The sequence below is a fragment of the Schistocerca americana genome, chromosome 1, assembly GCF_021461395.2.
Source record: "Schistocerca americana isolate TAMUIC-IGC-003095 chromosome 1, iqSchAmer2.1, whole genome shotgun sequence".
In the NCBI taxonomy this organism is placed as follows: domain Eukaryota; kingdom Metazoa; phylum Arthropoda; class Insecta; order Orthoptera; family Acrididae; genus Schistocerca; species Schistocerca americana.
This window is the reverse complement of record NC_060119.1, coordinates 207153624-207173288: the sequence shown is the minus strand read 5'-3', so window position 1 is coordinate 207173288 and position 19665 is coordinate 207153624. Positions and strand designations below refer to the sequence as shown.

The 19665-nt window shown below is 42.7% G+C and overlaps 1 protein-coding gene across 1 annotated transcript in view; it reads right to left on the bottom strand.

Moving 5' to 3' along the window:
- LOC124594437 (active breakpoint cluster region-related protein) overlaps positions 1–19665 on the bottom strand; it is a 112095-nt gene that overhangs the window by 27276 nt on the left and 65154 nt on the right. Inside the window, exons 11-12 of the mRNA XM_047132844.1 lie at positions 16570–16759; positions 3023–3219 (exon numbers count right to left, since the gene is read on the bottom strand). Of these exons, the coding sequence (XP_046988800.1) occupies positions 3023–3219; positions 16570–16759 (387 nt within the window). The remainder of the gene's footprint in view (positions 1–3022; positions 3220–16569; positions 16760–19665) is intronic.

The window sequence follows — 19665 nt, the reverse complement described above, 5'->3', positions numbered from 1 at the left end:
ACATATAATGCTGGTCTTGAAGATTAATAAGCTATAAGAAAAGCTAAGCTTACACATATAACATTGGTCCTTTTAGCGTTTGAAACACTTTGAGATACATCACATAAATGTGCCAGTATAATTTTAAACAATGATGATGTCTGGTCTTCTGGGCTAGAAATTAATCTAAGTGGCTGGTCCTGAAAGTTTTTTAAGTTTTAAATGCGAGTCAAATGCTCTGTGATTTAAGAAATTCATTGCACATTTTCATACATAACATAGTTCATCTTGCATAAAGGAAAATTTCCTTTGCAAATAATACTTTTCGAAGAACCATTCGTAATCTTTTCCTGCGACCTCTTACACATGGATTCGTTTCAGCAGCTGCTAGTGACCACCAGAAAAAAAGGGTTACTGCGCTTGAGCCGCTACGATGACGAAGGAAGCCCGTATGTTCGTACACATATGGCATTAAGAGATCTTAATGACACCATAAAAGAAATAGGACATTAGAGGATACTCCAAGAGCGTAGGAATTTCATAAACCATACTAAAATGCATAATTAGGCTTAAAGCACACATTCATATGTCCAGATTCACAATGAATTAGGCCCCAACCTGATATTAAGCTTTTGAATGTGCTTTTCGGGATGCAAATTTTCTTGGAGTACTGGTATTATAGTGTCTCATGTTTTATTCTTTATTATGGCGTAATGCCATACATGCCAGAAGATGAAAATGTGCACTTGAATTTCATTGAGCAGTTGCAAGTAGCCAATAGTGTGGAATGAAGCACTTCGTTTCTTATAAATTGACTGCATCTGAGGAAAAGATTAATAAAAGCCACATTTATTTAGCAAACTGACAAAAATAACTTCATTGTTGTGCAAAGTGATTAATGCTTGATTGCCAAAAATGCGGAAATAAAATCAGAAAACTGAAACTAATAGCAGCCTTCTGTAACTATGTACATGTATTTTAATCCACTTTATAGTTCCCGGCCACATAAATCCGTTTTCTTTTCATTTGACGAGTGAACTGTAAATGAAGAGGAAATAGGACATGAGGAAACAGCAAAAATCACTAAACGTAAACACTGGTCACTATCCCCCTCCCTACTAAAACCCAGATTGCCCTGCGCATGCACAAATCTGGCAACTTGCGCACGCCAGAAAATTTTTTCTCTGTAGCATTGCTGTTTCTTGGCACTGCTGCAGCCACATTTCAAGTAGCCAGAAGCAGGAGAAGGCACTGCTCATATGCAACTCAACTGTACATGTGCATGAGCCCACTGGCAACTGCTCAAAATGAACTTAATACATTGACAGTTGTGATGTCACGCTCATAGGAAGCAGTTTGCTGTTATGAAATACTCCATAGTCTTCATCCTAAAACCTTTGACACATTTTGCTGTTTATCAGTTCTTACTAGTCAAAATTACAAAAATTTAACTAAGAACTAAAGCAATGAAAAACTCCAGGAATTCTAGAAAATTTCCAGGTTTTTTATGGTTTTCTCCCGCATAAAAAAATCCCCGGGTTTTTCCCAGTTGTACCAGAGCATGTACACCCCATAAAATGTCCATGGCAAAATTTATTCAGTATATAATCTGAATGACAAATCTAATATCTCAGATTTACTTAGTATGAGGGTCATTCGATAAATAATGCCTCCAAGTTTTTTTACAACTGTTAATACAGGAGAACATCGATTTAGGTGCTCCAAATTCGATGTTTCTTTTGCATATGTACGAAGTTTTGAACACTTCTGCCAGATAGGAGAGTTGTAGTGAACCATAAAAGTAGCATCTACACACTACACTCATTACTAGCAACATGCTGTGATTGAATTCTTGGTTGTAGAAATGAAAGTGTGGTGTACATCAATAAACATTTGTGTGCCGTATATGGTAATGACATAGTTGACAGGAGTACTTTTTGGTGACGGATGAAGAGTTAAAGCATCTGAAAGTACACAAACTGACCTCTAGGATCATCCATGTTCAGTACGACCTCACAGCCCACAGCCACTGCTCTTGACATGGTGTACCATGCGGATGCCGTTATCATGCAGTTTGGTGCCTCAAAACTCAACAACTGGCTCCACAACTTTTGGTGTGCACTGGAAGTGTGTGTGTAATTAGAACTGTCAAAGAAGTGCTCAAGAAAGGTTCTCACAACAGGCCATGAGAATCAAAGACAATCCATTTCACACGAACTGCCAGAGTAGTTTAGGCAAATGGAGAGACCTTTCTGTCATGGATCATCACAGGCAGCTAAACCTTGGTGCAACACAATGTATTAGAAACAAAAAGGCAGTCACTGTGTTGGCACCACCAGCAATCACCAAAAAAGATGAAATATAAGACAAAGTCACGATGACAGTCTTTTCCAATAGTGATACTGCCATTCTAAAGGGGTTAACCAGTAATTCAGAGGCATATCTGCAGACCCTGAACACAGTAAATAACTGCTTCCAATGTGTTTAGTCTAACAAGAATCCAAAAGAAATCATGCTCCAAAACAACAATATACACTCACACAGAAGTCTCAAAATTCAGTTGGATATCACTGCCTTAACCATCCTATACCCCAGACTGGCACCATTGGACTTCCATCTATTTGAGGCACTTAAGGATTCTGCACGTGGGACACACTTTGAAGATGACGAGAGCATGAGGTCGTGCAGTGAAAACATGGCTAATGGCTATGAGCACAGGACAAGGGCTTTTCCCAATAGGCAATTCATGCTTCTAAAGATTACGCCACAGTATGTGATGGAGACTGCAGAAAAATAGTATATGTAAAAGAAATGTTGACTGATAGTGTCACCAACATCTGATTCTTATGAACAAATAGCTTCTGTGAAAAAATTGTGGATCATTATTTATTGAATGAGCCTCATGCTAGTACGTGAAAAGTCACAACTGACATCATGTACTTCTTGCTTAAGAAAATTGATTAGAAATAAATGCACAATCCCCCCCCCCATTACCCCTGCCTCGCTGCAATACACTATTCAAAATATTCATAGATCTACTTACAACTTGAGTGCACTTTGCCCTAAGTATTGCTCTGTCTTGGCTCTCTTCATACAGAAGAATTCTCAGGTTCTGAGATCCTTCCAGTTCAATAATAAATTCCTCATTCCAACGTGGTGCAGCTGAATTGCAAACAAGTTTTGTTTTGGCTTTACGAAAGTAGTGTCCGTATGAGTCCACTTCAACACATACAAATAAATCTGTAATAAATAAACACAAATAAGCATAAAATGTAGACATCTAAAGAGACCCCTAAAAGAGCATCTGCCAGAACTTTACATAACAGAGCATCTAAAATACTATTTAATGTTTTCTGCTGGGTGACACAATAACCATGAAAAGATTAAAAATAACCACTCACTATATGGTTATGGTAATGAGTGTCTGAGAATGAAATAATCCCACGTACGCACACGCGCGCGCGCGCCCACACACACACACACACACACACACACACACACACACACACACACAGAGAGAGAGAGAGAGAGAGAGAGAGAGAGCATTATATTGTATATTGTACCACCACTGCAGGTTGACTGGGGTGCAGAGAAAAGGGAGATCACAGAAAGAACAAAATGGATGCAAATTAATGAACAGATGCACCAAATTACAGTAAAATGGCATGGAGGGTATGGAGGAAGTGTGTGTGTGTGTGTGTGTGTGTGTGTGTGTGTGTGTGTGTGTGTGTGTGTGTGCGCGCGCGCACGGGGGGGGGGGGGGGGGGAGGGGGGGGGAGGGTTTGTTGGGGATGGACAGGAAGAGTGTAATTTCAAAGAAACTGCTATTGGAGGGGTGGAGATGCAGAAGATACAGGTTGTGAAGCAGCCATTGAAGTTGAGTGGTATATAGGTGGTCAGCTTTACTCTTGGCCACTCTTTGGCAGTGGCTATTCATTCACGTCAACAGCTGGATCATGGTCAGGTCCATACAAAAGTCATGCAGAATTTGCAACATAATTGATATACGGCATAGCAGTACCTGATGGTGTAGGGGACACCTGTAACAGAATTGGAATAGGATGTGCTGGATGGATGCATGGGACAGGTCTCGCTCCTGGGCCAACACAGAGATATTACCATGTGGCAAGAACAACAGGTGTGGTATAAGGATGACTCAGGATATGATTTAGATTGGGTGGTGGGGGAATACCAGTTTGAGAGAGATGGGAAAGATATTCCTCATTCAGAGCATGATTAAAAGTGCCAGCAGAGAAAATGGTTAAGTTGTTCCAGTCCAGAGTAATATTGGGTAATAAGGGAGGTGCTCCTTTGCAACTGGTTCTGGGGTAATTTGAGAATTAGAGGTGTGTATTGATATGGGACAGGAAATCTATTTGTGGACTAGGTTCAGAAGGTGTGCCTGTGTGAGGGTATAGTGAGAAAGCCAGCACACTGGGGAAAGGACTGCTCATCATTAGATATGTGTTTTCCAAGGGTGACAGCACCATGCAGAAGATACTTTTTAGTATTAGAGAGATGGCAGCTACTGGAGTGAAGGCACCTACGATGTTTGGTGGGCTTTAAAAGTACGTAGGTTTTCATGGAGCCATCAGACAGATGGCATACAATGTCCAAAAAGGTGACACACTAAGTTGAAGACTGGGTAGAGGATAAGATTTCAAGTTTTATAGGTGACAATTTCTGGGTTCAGATCATAAAAGAACCATCAATGAACCTGAAGCAGACAAGGTACTTAGGATTGAAGTTGGTTGAGGAAGTTTCCTCTAGATGGCCCATAAACAGATTGGCATATGCGCCGGTCATGTAGGTGCTCATACCTGAGCCGCAAGTTTGTTTGTATATCTTTCCCTCAAAGGAGAGGTAGTAGAGTAAGGGTATAGCTTGCTCACAAGTAAAATGTATGAGATGATGGGTGAGGAGACATCACTATTCTGGGAGAGAGAGTGCTCAATGGTAGCAAGGCCTCGCTATTTATTTATTGGGCTTTAGTTCATTGCAGCTACACTGTTTGTAACAGAGACCAGACAGGTCAGAGAACATACACAGCTCTGTTGAACTGTGAGAATTGCAACACCAGTACAATGTGATCGATTGGAAAAGGGCACCTGTGTATTCTGTACTAGTTAGTGCTGAGGAAGGACATAGCTGGAAAACTAAGCAACATTTTCAGTCATGTTTGAGTGCATACTAACCTCTCAAAAGCTCAACTATGAGGTGAGTTGTCATGTGCAGTACTCTGTCACAGTACACACACAATGTGTTCTGCCACAGATTTGCCACACATGTAAATATATTCTCAATATATTCTCTCCTATACTAACTAAGAACTTAAGATACTAACTAAGAACTTAAGACATGAAAACTGGTTCTACAACCAGTATTGTCATAAACATGGCAACAACTTATGGTAATTACTCACGTTGTTGTGTATCTTTATTTATTTTACACCCTTTACCTCTTATTTCTGTCACTGTGTTCCCGTCCCTTTAGAGATCACTCTTCAAATAATTGAAGGATTAAGAGTATTAGCTCATCCCATAGTTGAGGCACTGAGCGACATATAAAAAAAGACTAAAAATGCTGCTAATGCTGCTAGATTTTACACAAATTCCTCTTCAGAGCTAATAGAAGACAGACATAACCTGGTCAGTTATAATACCAGAGCTGACTACATTGTGCTGGAATTGCAGCTTGACTAGGCAGAGGGATTGTGTTGGGTGGAGTACGTGATGGGAGAAAGTAGGCATGGAGTGAGAGGGAGAGTTTTCCTAAAATGGCTTAAAGATGGGAGATGTGGAGTTTTTTCATACAGTTTTAGTTCATTGATAGGTAACATGTAACTTGCTCTAGGTTTAGTCTCTTACTGATGCAAGAAGCAGTTGCCCTCAAAAAGTTGTGGGTTTCTCTTTGTGAAAATGAGAATCCTTTGTAATAGTTCCACAGCGGATGTTTATTCACTAGTACAGAAAGAAATTAGACACAGTTTGCAGTGTCCAATTTTTTGTCCGTACAGCTTATTTCACACAGGGCCGATTGTTTTGTGATGAAATGGGCAATTTCTGTTTTTGGAAAGTTTAATTTCAGTTTATAATTGTTGACTCTTGTCTCCACTTCCCGACATGTCTGTTCAATACAAAAAATTAAGTCTTTATCAGTTTTACAGCAGACTATTGGTGTTATCTGCATAGAGGATGGTGTTTGACTGAACCTGGCGTAGCATATAATTGATATAATAAAAAAATTGAGTTGGCCGTAATACTGGACATTGTGGAATGCCTAATTGAGGGTGTTTCCAGCCAGACAGGAATTTCTTGCCATTGTTGTCAACAAATAATCTTTTTTTCTGTTTGCCAAATATGATAACATCCAACTAAGAGATTTTCCTTGAAAATCTTAGCATGTCAATGTTTGGAAAAGCATGTCTTGAGTCACAGAACCAAACACTTTGGTAAGGCCACAAAAGATGCTCGATATACACCAGGGTTGCTACATCCCTAAGTGATATTCCCTGATTTCCAGACAAGTTTAAGCATTTTTCCCTGACAAATTTTGAGATTGGTTGATTAACTGAGATGGTTAATGGGATAAAACAGCGAGATCATCAGTCCCACGATTCCAAAGTTACTCACAGAAGAAAGAGGGTCCGCTAAAAATGGATGGATCCAGTCAGGGGAGATGAACTATAAAACAAGGAAGTTAAAACACACATAGTAAAAGGCATAAAAGGTTAGACCAAATCTAAAAACTGGAAAAAAAGAGTGGTCTTTCGACCGGGGAGTGGTCATGGGGTGCCAGACCACGAAAATATGAAGAGAGGCCCTAACCACAACCACCCTGCCACTGCTCCAGGAGTAAAGCATAATAATATATCTGGAAATAACTACTTTTACGGAGGAAACTGAGGACCAGTTTAACCATCCATGAATTGTCTGCTAATATTAAAATTAAGGAAGATTTTACTTAGCACGGAGGGCCAAAAGAAGGCGACATTCTACCAATATGCAGGATACCGTCAGTTAGGCTCCAAAACCATATTGTGGGGGTGGTTAGTTACACAGGAGAAACGACAGGTGAGCCTGGTATGACCAATGCATTGTAAAGGATGAGCCAGACAATAAGGGATTTTACTTTATTATACGAGCCTCCAAACGGTAACTTCATTTTTCCATTGTGGCCAAACCACGGCCGGCAGTGTTAGCTGCCTGTAAATTCTTTTGTCCCATGGTTTAGCAACAGGAAGTCAGCACCGAGATGAAGGGCACCTTGTTCACATGCCTCTCTCATGTGCTTATGAGGTAACGCCATCCCAGGCGTCGCTTAGCAGGCAACGCTCTGGAAAGTTCCATGCCGCCCGCACAGTTTGCTCGGTCCTGACCAATCACGGCAGAGGAAGCCACGTGGTGCGTCAAACATACCCGGCCGCCTGTCGCCGGGCTGGCTGTCTTGTATTCTTGCTCACCAACGAGTCGGATGCGCGCCCTGTAGCACTGAACATCTCTCGCTTCTCCCGGTGCTGCGGCACTGTGGACTTAGTTTTGGCAGACAACAACTTTCGGTAGCTTCGCAAACAATGTTCGCCAATTCCTAAGCTCTGGCTCACCCTCACCTCCCTAGGCCTATGTAGCCCCTTTCCAACATGCTTTAGCCAATAAATGGCCTTTCCCTAAAACATTTTCTATTATTCCATACCACCCACCGCCTGCCCATACGCCCATCCTGTACAGCATAGACAGCATAAAGCAGTGGACTCCATCTGAGAGGAGTGGAAGGAAGAGTGCCAAGCACAGTAGTCTCCTTGATTGTGCTGAGTTCATTACTGAGAGCAGTAGCACATTGGATGTCATTCCACTTTAGGGCAAAGAGAAATTTGACATAGACCCCCATATCCACAGCTGGAGTCATGAAAAGGAAAGGAAGGTGAGTATCGGCTTATGTAGCTAAACAGTCAGCCAGTTCATTCCCTGGGATACTCACATGACTTGGGAGCCAGAGAAAGACGACTGAGCAGGTGACACGGCCAATGGAGGAGAGAAGGTCATGGATAGCAGAGACCAAAGGATTACGAGAAAAGCAGGCTTCTCAATGAGTTGGTACATATTAAAACACTGTGGAGGGAGGCATGGGTAACAAAATGGAGGGCCCTGGTAATGGCTAGCAGTCACACTAAATGATTCCAGCAATAAATGTTGTTCTAAGTCAGTACGAAACATGAAAGCGTATCCCACTTTATCTATCGCCCTTAAACCGTCAGTGCAGATGAAGGCAGCACCCTGGAACTCTGCCAGGATGGAATGTACAAGATGCTGGAAGTCCATAGGGGCGACAGAGACCTTAGGACACTGGAATAGGTTGGTCCTAATTCGTGGTCTAGGCACCACCAAAGGGGGCATGTGAGAGGAAATAAATACGTGGGGCGCATTCCAATGAATGGAGATGGAGATGCTGACAGGTGTAAGTGATACACCTTCCAACTGGCAATCCCAGCTGGGGGCGGCAATTAGGATGGAGACATCCTTTGCTTGCAAAGAAGACAGAGTACACAGGATGGTCAGGGAATCTGTGAATGGTGAGTGCATAAGAAACCAGGAGCTGGCTTTGTCATATTTGTAGAGGAGGAATCCCTGCTTCTGTGAGGAGACTGTCACTGGGACTAGTGCGAAAGGCACCAATAGACAAATGCACCCTACAAGGTGAACAGGATCAAGTATTTTTCAGAGTGTAATGAACCGCTGAGCCATATACCTGACTTACACATAATCTAGTCTGGACAAGACCAGAGCACTGTAAAGATGGAGAAGGGTAGCATGGTCTCCACTCCAAGATGTGTTGGTCAGGAGGTGGAGAGCATTACAATTCCGCATGCATGTAGTCTTCAGGAGGCAAATATGAGGCAACCACATCAGGACCAAGAAACAGGAATGTGATGCAATATCTAGGAGCTGACCACCTAAATAAAGTTCTGGAACAGGGTGTACTATGAATTGACAGCAAAAATGCATAACCTGTGTTTTGGAGGGAGAAAATTGGAAGCCATGGGAGACAGCTCACACAGAGGTCCATCCGATGGCACCTTGGAGCCGGCACTCAGCAGACGCTACCAAGTGGCACCTGCACCAGACACAAAAATCATCGACATACAGTGCCGGGGTAACCTGAAGGACAACAGAGGTTACAACCCCACTGATGGCTATGTGGATGTGTGTGACAATTAATACAGAACACTGGGGGATATCATTCTCCTGAATCCGAGGGGTCCTGAGTGAAGTGCCAACTGGAACCCAGAAGAGCCGGTGGGATAAAAACTCGCAAATAAAAATCAGAAGGGGGCCGCAAAAGACCCAGTCATGGAGGGTAACTAAAACGCGATGGCGTCAAGCTATGTCATACGCCTTTTGTAGGCTCAAAGAAGACTGTGACGAGGTACCGACATTTAGTAAAATCCTGTCCGATTTCAGTTTCCAATTGGAGTAAATGATCAACTGGAGGTCATCCTTCCCAGAAGCCACACTGATATGGGGACAAAAGGCCCCCAGATTTGAGTACCCAACATAATCAGAAGCTAATCATCCTCTCAAGCAGTTTACAAAGTATGTTTGTCATGCTAATTGGATGGCAGCTGTCAAGAGACATTGGGTTCTTCCCAGGCTTAGGACAGGGATAACTTACTATACTGTCTCACCACTGTGAGGTGAAGGCATTCGTGAGCCAAATGTGGTTGAAGGCCCTGTGCATATATTGCCTCTGTGTAATGTCCAAGTGTTGGGGCATCTGGTTGTGGATGGAATCTGGGCTGGATCCGTGTCATGTGAAGGGGTAAGAGTCTGCAAGAATTCCCATTCAATGAAGGGTTCATTATAGGGTCAGCCTGGTGAGGGTTGAAACAGAAAGGGTTCTGTTCAACGCTGTGTTTCTGCTGGAGAAAGGTGGCAGAATAGCAAGAGGGTGCCAATGCTGTCACAAAGTGTGTCGCGAGGTGTTCTGCAAGGAGCAATCGATCACTAGACAGAGTACCTTGGAGGATAAGCCCCTGGACAGTTGACTGTCACTGGCAGCCCAGAAGGCTACAGAGCTTGGACCAGACCTGAGATGAAGAGCCATACATTCCCATGGAGGAAACATAGCACTCCCAGCATTTCTTTTTACCTTGCTTAGTAAGGTAATGAGCCTTAGCATGGAGACACTTAAAAGCGAGGAGGTCGGTCTGTGTCATTTAAATCGCTGCAATGGCTGTTGGAGGTCCTGGGCAGCAACTGCTACATCCCTGGTCCACCACTGGTCATCAAACTGGTTGATAAACTGTGCGCAGTGGGACAGTAGTGCCAGCAGCATGAAGAATAGTGGCAGAGATGCCCTGCACGACCACATCAATGCAATTCGAGAGAGAGGTGTTGACGTGCACAGCAGACATACATTAAGGCCAATTGGCCCTGCGAAATGCCCAACATGGGGACCTGTCTCGCTGGTGGCGGCAGGGGGTGGAATGCACTGAAGTCCCCAAGGAGGGGATATGAGAGTGGGAGTTGCTGTACTAGGGTAGACAATTCAACATAAGGAAGTGGCCTACCAGGAGGGAGGCAGACATTGCAAACGGTGATTGGTGCAGTTGTATGCACTGTAACCGCTATCGCTTCCAGGTTGGTACGAAGGGGGATTCAGTCACTAGTGACATCGGCAAGAACCAAACTGCAGAACCCTCCAGAAGCTATTCCACGGCCGACGCAGTTCTGACAGAATGCCCAATAAAAACAAAACATTAGAGAGTTGTCATCACGAAAGTGAGTTTCTTGAAGAGCAAGACAGAATGAAGAGTATGAGGAAACAGAGTGTTGTATTTCAGGGAGATGGCGATAATATCCGTTGCAATTCCACTGGATTATCGTGTGATGAGAGACCAGGTGAGACGTAAAGTAGCCAAGGGGAGGGGAGGTCACGTCACTTGGTCAGTGGTCATCACCAACGAGGATGGGGTGACACCCATAAAAACTGGGTCTGTTTCGGGATGAGATGGAGGGAGCGAAGCCCTCCGGGAAGCTGGGGAAGCCTCGTCCTTTCGCTTGTGCTGCTACTTCTTCTCCCTCAGAGGGAGGGAGGAGGCATTATCAGTATGGGAATAGGTGGCAGTGATGTCAGGATTGGACAGAGAGTGAGTGGCTTTGGGGCCCTTGGAGCATCGATCCCTCCTCTGGCCTAAGGGTGCAAGCTTCCTGTACTGAAAATGTAGGGGAGGAGTGTTCTGAGACGGAGCCCCATTCCTAGCTTAAGCAAGAAAAGAGGAGATTTTCAATTGAGGTGGAGGAGGAGGAGGAGGAGCGGTTCTTGAAGGGGAAGGGACAAGAGCTGCCAAAGGTGAGGAAAGGGACAGGGGGCAGGATGTGGGTAAAGGGGAGGGGTGAGGAGGGGAAGGCATAACTGAGGCAAAGATAAAGGAGAGTCTGTCAAATTTCTTCCGGACCTCAAAGTAGCTGAGATGGTCAACAGTCTTTATTTCCTGAATTCTTTTTTCCTTCATGTATACTGGACACTTCGGTGAATGGAGAGAATGGTGAGCAGAGCAGTTTACACAGTTAGGTGGTAGGATGCAAGGGCTTCCCACATGAAGAGGGTGGCTGCAGTCACCACAGATGGGAGTGGCATCGCATCACAAGGACATGTGACCGAACTTGAGGCAATGGAAGTAATGCAGGGAGATGGAATATACGGTTTCATGTCACATCTGTACACCATTACCTTCACCTTCTTGGGCAGTTTCTTCCCCTCAAATGCCATGACAGAAGTGCCAGTGTCTACACGATGGTCTTCAGGTCGTTTCTGGACACGGTGGGCGAAATGAATGCCACATTGTTCCAGATTAGCCATAAGTTCATGATCAAACTCGAAGAGAAGGACCCTATGGAAAATTACATCCTGCGTCATACTGAGTGACTTATGAGGAGTGATAGCCATGAGGGTGTCTCGTGAACGGTCGCAGGCACAGAGGGAGCCTGGCTGGCAGAAGCTGTCTTTATAAGGAGAGAGCCAGATATCATCTTGCTTAAAGACTCAATTTCAGTGAACTTGTTCTCAGTATGTTCCACAAAGAAAAGGGGTTTTGTGACAGCAGAAGTTTCCCTATCAGTCCTGGTATAGACAAAGAACCATGGACAGGGTTTTGCCCCACACCAGCACGTCTGGCCCTCCTCCCAGGGTGTAACCAAAGAGGGTAAGGTTGGAAAGGCATAAACAGGAACTGAGACAGAACTACGTTAAGAAAGAGAGCAACTGCAGTAGAATGGCCAGAGATTTCAACACATTTCATGTGCCAAATGTCTGCCTTGGTACCAACCACTCCGAACAGGGGGCTCGCCTTGTGGGCACCACGCAGCCACAGCAATAGCCGCCTGGCAGGATGGTCATCGCCAGGAGTTCCGATGTCCCAAAAAGATGGGCAACCACTCATAGGCTTGCACCAGGCGCTCACAGCACAGGTATCAGCAGTGTGATCCCTGAGGTATCAGGGGGCTCAGTCAGACGGGTACCTAACAGCAGCCCCACCACACAGACTGGCTATCGAGCTGGTGACATAGCGAGGAGGCGAAAGGGCTTTGGCAGGAAGAGAAGGGAAGGGGGAAAGGGGGGAAAGGGAAAGGGAGGAGGAGGAGGAGGAGGAGAGGAACCAACACTAAAGACACCACACACAAACAGGCCTGGCCAGCAGGCAGATCGGTCAGAATAGATCCGACACGCAGTGCCTTCACATTAGTGGGAAATGACGGGCTTCAGTTTGGCAGGCCCAATCTGTTAGAGATACCCACAGAAATGGCCTGCAGTTCTGGCTTGTCACGGAAGTCCACTAGTGTGGCCAATTATTTACATGTCACAGACACCATGCTGATGAAATGCGACTGCGTGATCAGTCCAGGCAACAGATAAATTGTGTGAATACTCTGAAAATCAATGCTAGTGAGGACAGGTAGCAACTCACCATAAAGATGATCACTGCCTGCAGGCAGGCACATATAAAACACAATCACACTCTCACAACTAAATTTTTGCTCACAGCCTTCATCAGAAAATGAGAGCGCACGCACATTCCCATGACCATTCGGACACAACTCATGCACACATGATCACTGTCTCCGGCTGCTGCATCAACAGTCTCTGAGAATCAGATCCAAACAAACCACTCCTCATGCCTACCTGCCTTTTCCTGGTGGCAGCATTGACTGCAAGCTAAGGAGAGTGGTAGAAAGGGAAGAAGCAGTAAGAATGAAGGAGTAGGGATGTGGCTACATACTCAACTGCACACACCCAGCGATGATGCACGACATCTTAGTAAACAAACCATTTCATCTACTGAGACACGGACTAGATTTTTCCAGTGTTTTTTTTTTTTTCAAACTTCCCTGATTTCCCTGACACATTTGAAATTCCCTGATTTCCAGAACTTCTGACAACCCTGCACACATTCTGTCATCAAGGCATCTGCTGATTTTTGTCACCAATTCATTCACTCCATATGTTGTGCTGCAGCATTTCCTGAAAATGTGTAACTGGGTAAAATAATGCTGTGGAATGAACTGAAATTCTCTCTCTGAACACAATGAAACTCTTTCAAACATTCTTGAGAAACTCAATACCTGATATAGGCCAGTAGTTTCCCATTTCATACTGTTTGCCCTTTTTACGAAATGGCCAAACTTCAGCATATTTTAATCAATATGAGAATCATCCCTCATGAATAGACTAGTTGATACTGAGGGAATATTCACAAATTAGCTGAGAAACCTGGCATTGTCTGGGTGTTTATTTGTAGCAGTGCCCGAGACTTCTTATGCATTGAATTTATTTTTGACTTCTAAAACTTTTTTGTATACAACGTTTGAATTAGTATGACTGGGGATGTGAACAAAGAGCTCATTTGCTCTGCTAACACAGGAGAGACTGTGAAGCAGCTGTGCAAACACACTAAGAACTTTGCTGGTTTCCTCTGAGAGTAAATGGTTTTGAGGAGTGGATAATGCAAGATGCTCTCGATCAGAATTATGTCACGCCCCAGATTTCAGATGAAGTTTCCAAAAAACGAGTTATATCTTGGTGTTCCTGAGCTGCAGGAAGTCTTCCCTCATAATTTTCATTGGAGTCTCGAGATCGCATAGTCCTCAGTCTTTTGGCCATTCTGGTGTATAGACTTGGCCATTTTCCAGTCATTTTTATTCGCAAACAAACTGAAATCGAAATGTAATGATAAGGCAGCCAAATCACAAAAATTCGTTATTCCTAGAACAGAATATTAATAAAACCACTCAAAAGGAGCAAATCAATGTAGCTTGATTTTTAATATACAGAGCTGTAAATCCATATATCCTAGCCACATAAATTCAGTGCTAGTTTGTATTCGTAAAGATAAGATACAGCACTTAATTCTGCCACTGACATTAACTTGGATTTAATTGCTTCCTCTTACACCTTTGTTCATGTTACTGCATTCATTATTTCTATTTCTCATTTTGCTAGGATTTCATTTTACTTATAATCCCTGTTTTTGTTTACATCATCATCCAGGTTATTTTGTCCATAGTGGAATAAGAATTTAAGTTTTAAATGTTTCTATGATGACTGCAATAGGAAAAGGTACAACTTGTAATGAAAAATAAATTCCTGGCACTACTGCATAGATTATTTCATCTTTTGCTTTTTAACTGGCAGACTGGCATTTTCAAATTTTTATAAAAGAAACTGCATGTAAACCAATTAACTGAATAACAATAGTGATCAAAGTAATTTTGATAAAAATTTAAAACTAAAAACATTTCAATGTACCTGATCAGGTTTTAACCAACAACCTTTAGGATGTGAAGTCAGTACCTTAACCATTACACTATGCATACACTCTCTAAATTATTAATATTTTTAAAACTATAGAGCTTTATGCAAAATTTCAAAAAAAATTTTCCATGGATTACTTGCAAAAGAGAGCCCACTAGGATGAATGGCTGCAGGGTGTGATACCTTGGAGCTTAACGTACATCACCAAATAGATTGTTTCAAAAAGACAATCCCACCATTGTGGACCTCTCTTTGTTAGTAATAAAAGCTTTAGCTATAGAAACACTTGTATTGGCTAACTCTAGAATAATTAATTTTACGGAACTGCAAGTAAGACAAGGTTAGTGTATAATCATTTAGAATAAAGAATATTTATTAGAGACTATTTAAGGGGAGGAAAAAGGAAGAGAAAAAGAACAGCACAAACAGCAGAATATTTCAAGAAGATGGATATTAACCAAACAAATATTATCCAAAATACCGCAAACAGCAGCAGAATGGAAGGAATGCCATCAGAACCAATGGAAATAAATGGGAACTGGAGATGAGAGAAGCTGAAATTCTCATGGTCTCTAGTTTTAATAACTCAACCAAAAACTTAAACAATGGAATTGTATGGAGGAAAAATAAACAAAAAGAGAAAACCATCCTTTATGGAAGAATTATTCGTACTTGCTCCTAAAACGATCATTCGGGAACTAAATTCATTTGCACACACATAAAAATACAATATACTAGGCCTATCCAGAAAGTAGATTTTGCTTTTTTTGTGAACAGGAAAAAAATAATATTTTACTCATCCAAAAGCAACACTTAAATACTACTTTTCAACATGGTCTCCATACAATTTTGGCACTTATTGTGGTATACAAGCTTTGATGTCCCATTGTCATGAAATTCTCCCATCTGAGACTTCAAACCAGTTGGTCATGCCCTCCCACAGCCATCAAAGTGCTGCGTTGCAAGCCAGGTATTCATCATAGGAAATGGATGGTGATCACTGTGTGCAAGATCTGGACTGTATGGAGGATGAGGGAAGAATCCAGAAATGCTGATACAGCCATATGCTGGTTTTTGTCGTTTTCTGTCAAGATTTTTAGTACCCATCCAGCACCAAATTCGTGATAGCCTAGCTTCTGTGCAACAATTTGCCGCAATATTCATGAAATTCGTAGAAAATTAAAAAAAAACTGAATTGATGATTTTCTTGAATCACCTCATCGACTTTTGCGACCAGTTCATTAGTCACAATGCTTGGTCGTCCACTCTGTTCTTCATCGTTAACATCAGCCTGGTCACTTTTAAACCTAATGCTGCATTGGCGCACTCCATCTTTAGTGTTTCCAGACACTTCACACAGCTGACAATGAACATCAACTGTTCTATGGATTTTGCCACCAAAAATCTTATTACTGACCACACTTCACAACTTGTGGAATTTTCAATTGCAATACACATTTAAAACTTTTACGATGAAATAACAGGAAATGAGACAAATCTCATGATGGCATGGCTGAATGCCAACTGAATGAGCAAATGCTCAGACAACAATATGATTGCACTAGTCCTGTCCATCGTTGCTACAGGTGAAAACGTAATCTACTTTCTGGATACCTCTCGTATGTCCTGAACCAAATGGTTTGCAGGCTACATTATTAATGTATTTAAAGTTTTTACAAAAATCACATCTCTTCAAAAGATAGTACAATGCGTATGTCTTGAAATGCTAAAAACCTGTAAGCAGCTGCTCAACTCATTAAAATGTGAAAGTCTGGTCTCTACCTGCAGGATGATCCAGTCCCTGAAGCTCATGTAGAGTGATGTAGAGATCTCCCACTAATAAACTCTCATCCCTGCCTGTCCGCAGTAAGTAGGATCCCATGTCAGTCTTCAAGTAATTACGGCAGGCAGTGATCCATGCTTGCAATTCATACATGCTGACAGAAACATTTGGGCTTGGAAGTTGGCATGACTGTGGAAAACAAAAAATTAAACAAAAAATTAATATTAACTGAGTAATATTGCACTACTGACATTAAGACATTCCCCTTCAAGGATTATTATCCACTAAGAAAATTATTTCTGGTGCACCTTCCTGTGAATATGAGGGTGGTTAAATATGTAACCATGTTTGAAGGCAGATGGTGCTAACATGGGCTGATGTTACCATTATTAGTTGCCATTTTTTAGATGACGGTAAGACAAAAGGTCAACAATTCAAAGATTAGTCTGAACATGGCAGCCACTTCAGAAGGAAGTACTGACTGGTTTTTGCTGTGGTAGAGAAAAGTGAAGTACTGTTAATGGATCCATTCTTTGCTCCTGGACTGGCATGCGATGACATGAATGCCAAACTGGATGCTGCTTACGATGATTCTCCAGTTTCAATGACAACAGTGAGATACTGGTTCAACAACTTTAAGTGTCCAATAGCTGTTTTTGATGAGGATCTCCAAGGATGCGAGGAGATTGTGGTTACTGAGTAAATAATTGAAAAAGTCCACAACACGAATCTCATTTGTTATAACTTAGTACAGTGAGCACATGTAACGAAGCAGTGTGTGTCTCCATGGCCGGCCTTGCATCGGCACACACAGTGCAGAAAGCGGTGCACTGTGTGCCAAACAGCCATACATATGACAGCACATCATGGCCTTAGGGAGATTAACGTTATTGCGACAGACGTAAGCTCCATGTAAGACTGCACTAACGTGTGTGTGTGTGTGTGTGTGTGTGTGTGTGTGTGTGTGTGTGTGCGTGCGTGCTAAGTACTACTTCATTCAGTGCCTTATGTCTCTACATGTGGAAATGGAATAAAGCTGTTGGTTGGAATTCTGATACTGTGTTTATACAATACAACAATATTTTTGGTGACGAGGATGGGATTCTATTGTGTGTTTCATTTATAAGTTCCTTCTGGCCAATATATGGAAGAAATTCTTCAATCTCTGGTTGAATAGCAGCAAGCTCTCACCAGCCAGCAACAGGTTCCTCCATGGTACTAAACAATTTGGCAGTATCACTGATGCGCCAAGTTTGCCACCATTGATGCAACCTCCACCATTTCCTCCATGTGACAATTCTGTGGGAGATGGGATGCATATGAAAAATGCCTTTGGCAACATTTCCAAAGGTTTGGAGTCATCTAGCCCAAAGTGTGTAAGGCTTACTTTATGTCAAGGAAATGTGTCAGTTGCTCTCTACTTATCACTGTAAATGTACTCATGTTATTGCTGCTCATGATGAGGTCTACCATTGTCAAAAGTGGCTGTGTCAGTCGTACAATGCTTGAGCAGTGGAGCTTCACACGCTTATCCATCACCGCCAGTTTTTAGTGAAGCTCACTGGGATTCATATACAGATTCGATGTTTCATGATGCTCTAATATGCCTGGTTCAATAGAGAAGTTCATAAACATGTTTTACACTGTGAAAATCCCTCTTTCACAGAGGTTTTGAACATTGCCCAGTCTTTCAAGTACCAAGGTAACCACAAAATTAAGTAGAAGATTGGCGTGAAGTTGCTGATTTGCTTCTCCTCCTCAATTGCCATGATTTGATCACGGGAGGAACACGATGTCACAGTTGCGCAACCGCCATCTTCATGACGCATGGGGCAGCATTGTGCTAAACAGCAACAGCGAACCACATTACAACTGCAGCTGCGTGCTGCTCTCCCTTCGTTTCCTTATTGTTTTGTTCAACATGAGCGGGCCCCGTTGCCTAAAGCATTAGGTGACATGCAACCATTGTAAAAAAGAAAATGTACTGCATCTGTTTGCCGCTCTCAACCTTTTGTCATCAGACATGAACACGGATGTGAGCCCATGTTCATGTCTGATGACAAAAGGTTGAGGGCTGCTAACAGATGCCGTAAGTATGTCTATCTTTTTCCCAAGCCTCACAAAACTCTATACTGAAGTAAATGTTATGGACAAGATGTTAAAAATCCAATTGGACACAGGTGCAGCAATTTGTTAAATTCTCAAACCTATGTGGATTTTGGATCACTGGTGTTGTCCCCTGTCTCTCGTCAGATGGCGAGTTACAACAGATAACAAATACCCATTTTGGGACAGTTTTCTACTCCCGTAGTGTGTAAAGCAGTTGTTGCGCCTTTGACATTCTAGTGGTGGATAATGCCAACACTGAAAACTTATGTGGGTTGGATGCCTTAAGAATTTTTGGCTTCCATACTTCTGACAAGGTGCACCCAGTATCGCATGAACGCACATTGCTCGGAATATTACTCTTGGTTTTAAGTAGATCTCGGGCATACTACTGATTTCAAGGCTCACATCATAAAGAAATGGACGGTGTGCCCCCCCCCCCCTCCCCCGCCCACCCCTGTTTTGTGCACACCCAATCCCAATAGCTTTATGGGAGCAGGTCAGATTAAAAATTAGAACTAGACAGATTTACGTCTGTTACCACACCTGTTTTCTCTAGTGAGTGGTCTACTCCACAGGTGATTGTCGTAAAACCAAACAACAACTTTCGGCACTGTGGTAATTTTAGAAACTCTGTAAATTCACAGTGTATTACTGATACCTATCCCTTATACTGACAGGACAAACTCTTAGCATGGCTTTCGGGGAGCCAATATTTTTCCAAAATATCTGTCTGAGGCCTAGTTGTAACTGCCTCTGATGATGATTCCAAATGTATCCTCATACTGAATACCCCATTCGAGGAACATGAATACCAGCGGCTGCCATTTGCTGTAGCTAGCGCGCCTGGAGCAACTCACAGCCTCCGCGTTTGGGTGCATTAAATACCTGAAAGATACTGGGGTTTCCAGTTCTTCAACAGGTAACACACGAGGAACATTGGAGGTCTAGTTCCCTGTGCTACAGGTCATCAGGTTGAACAGTAACTT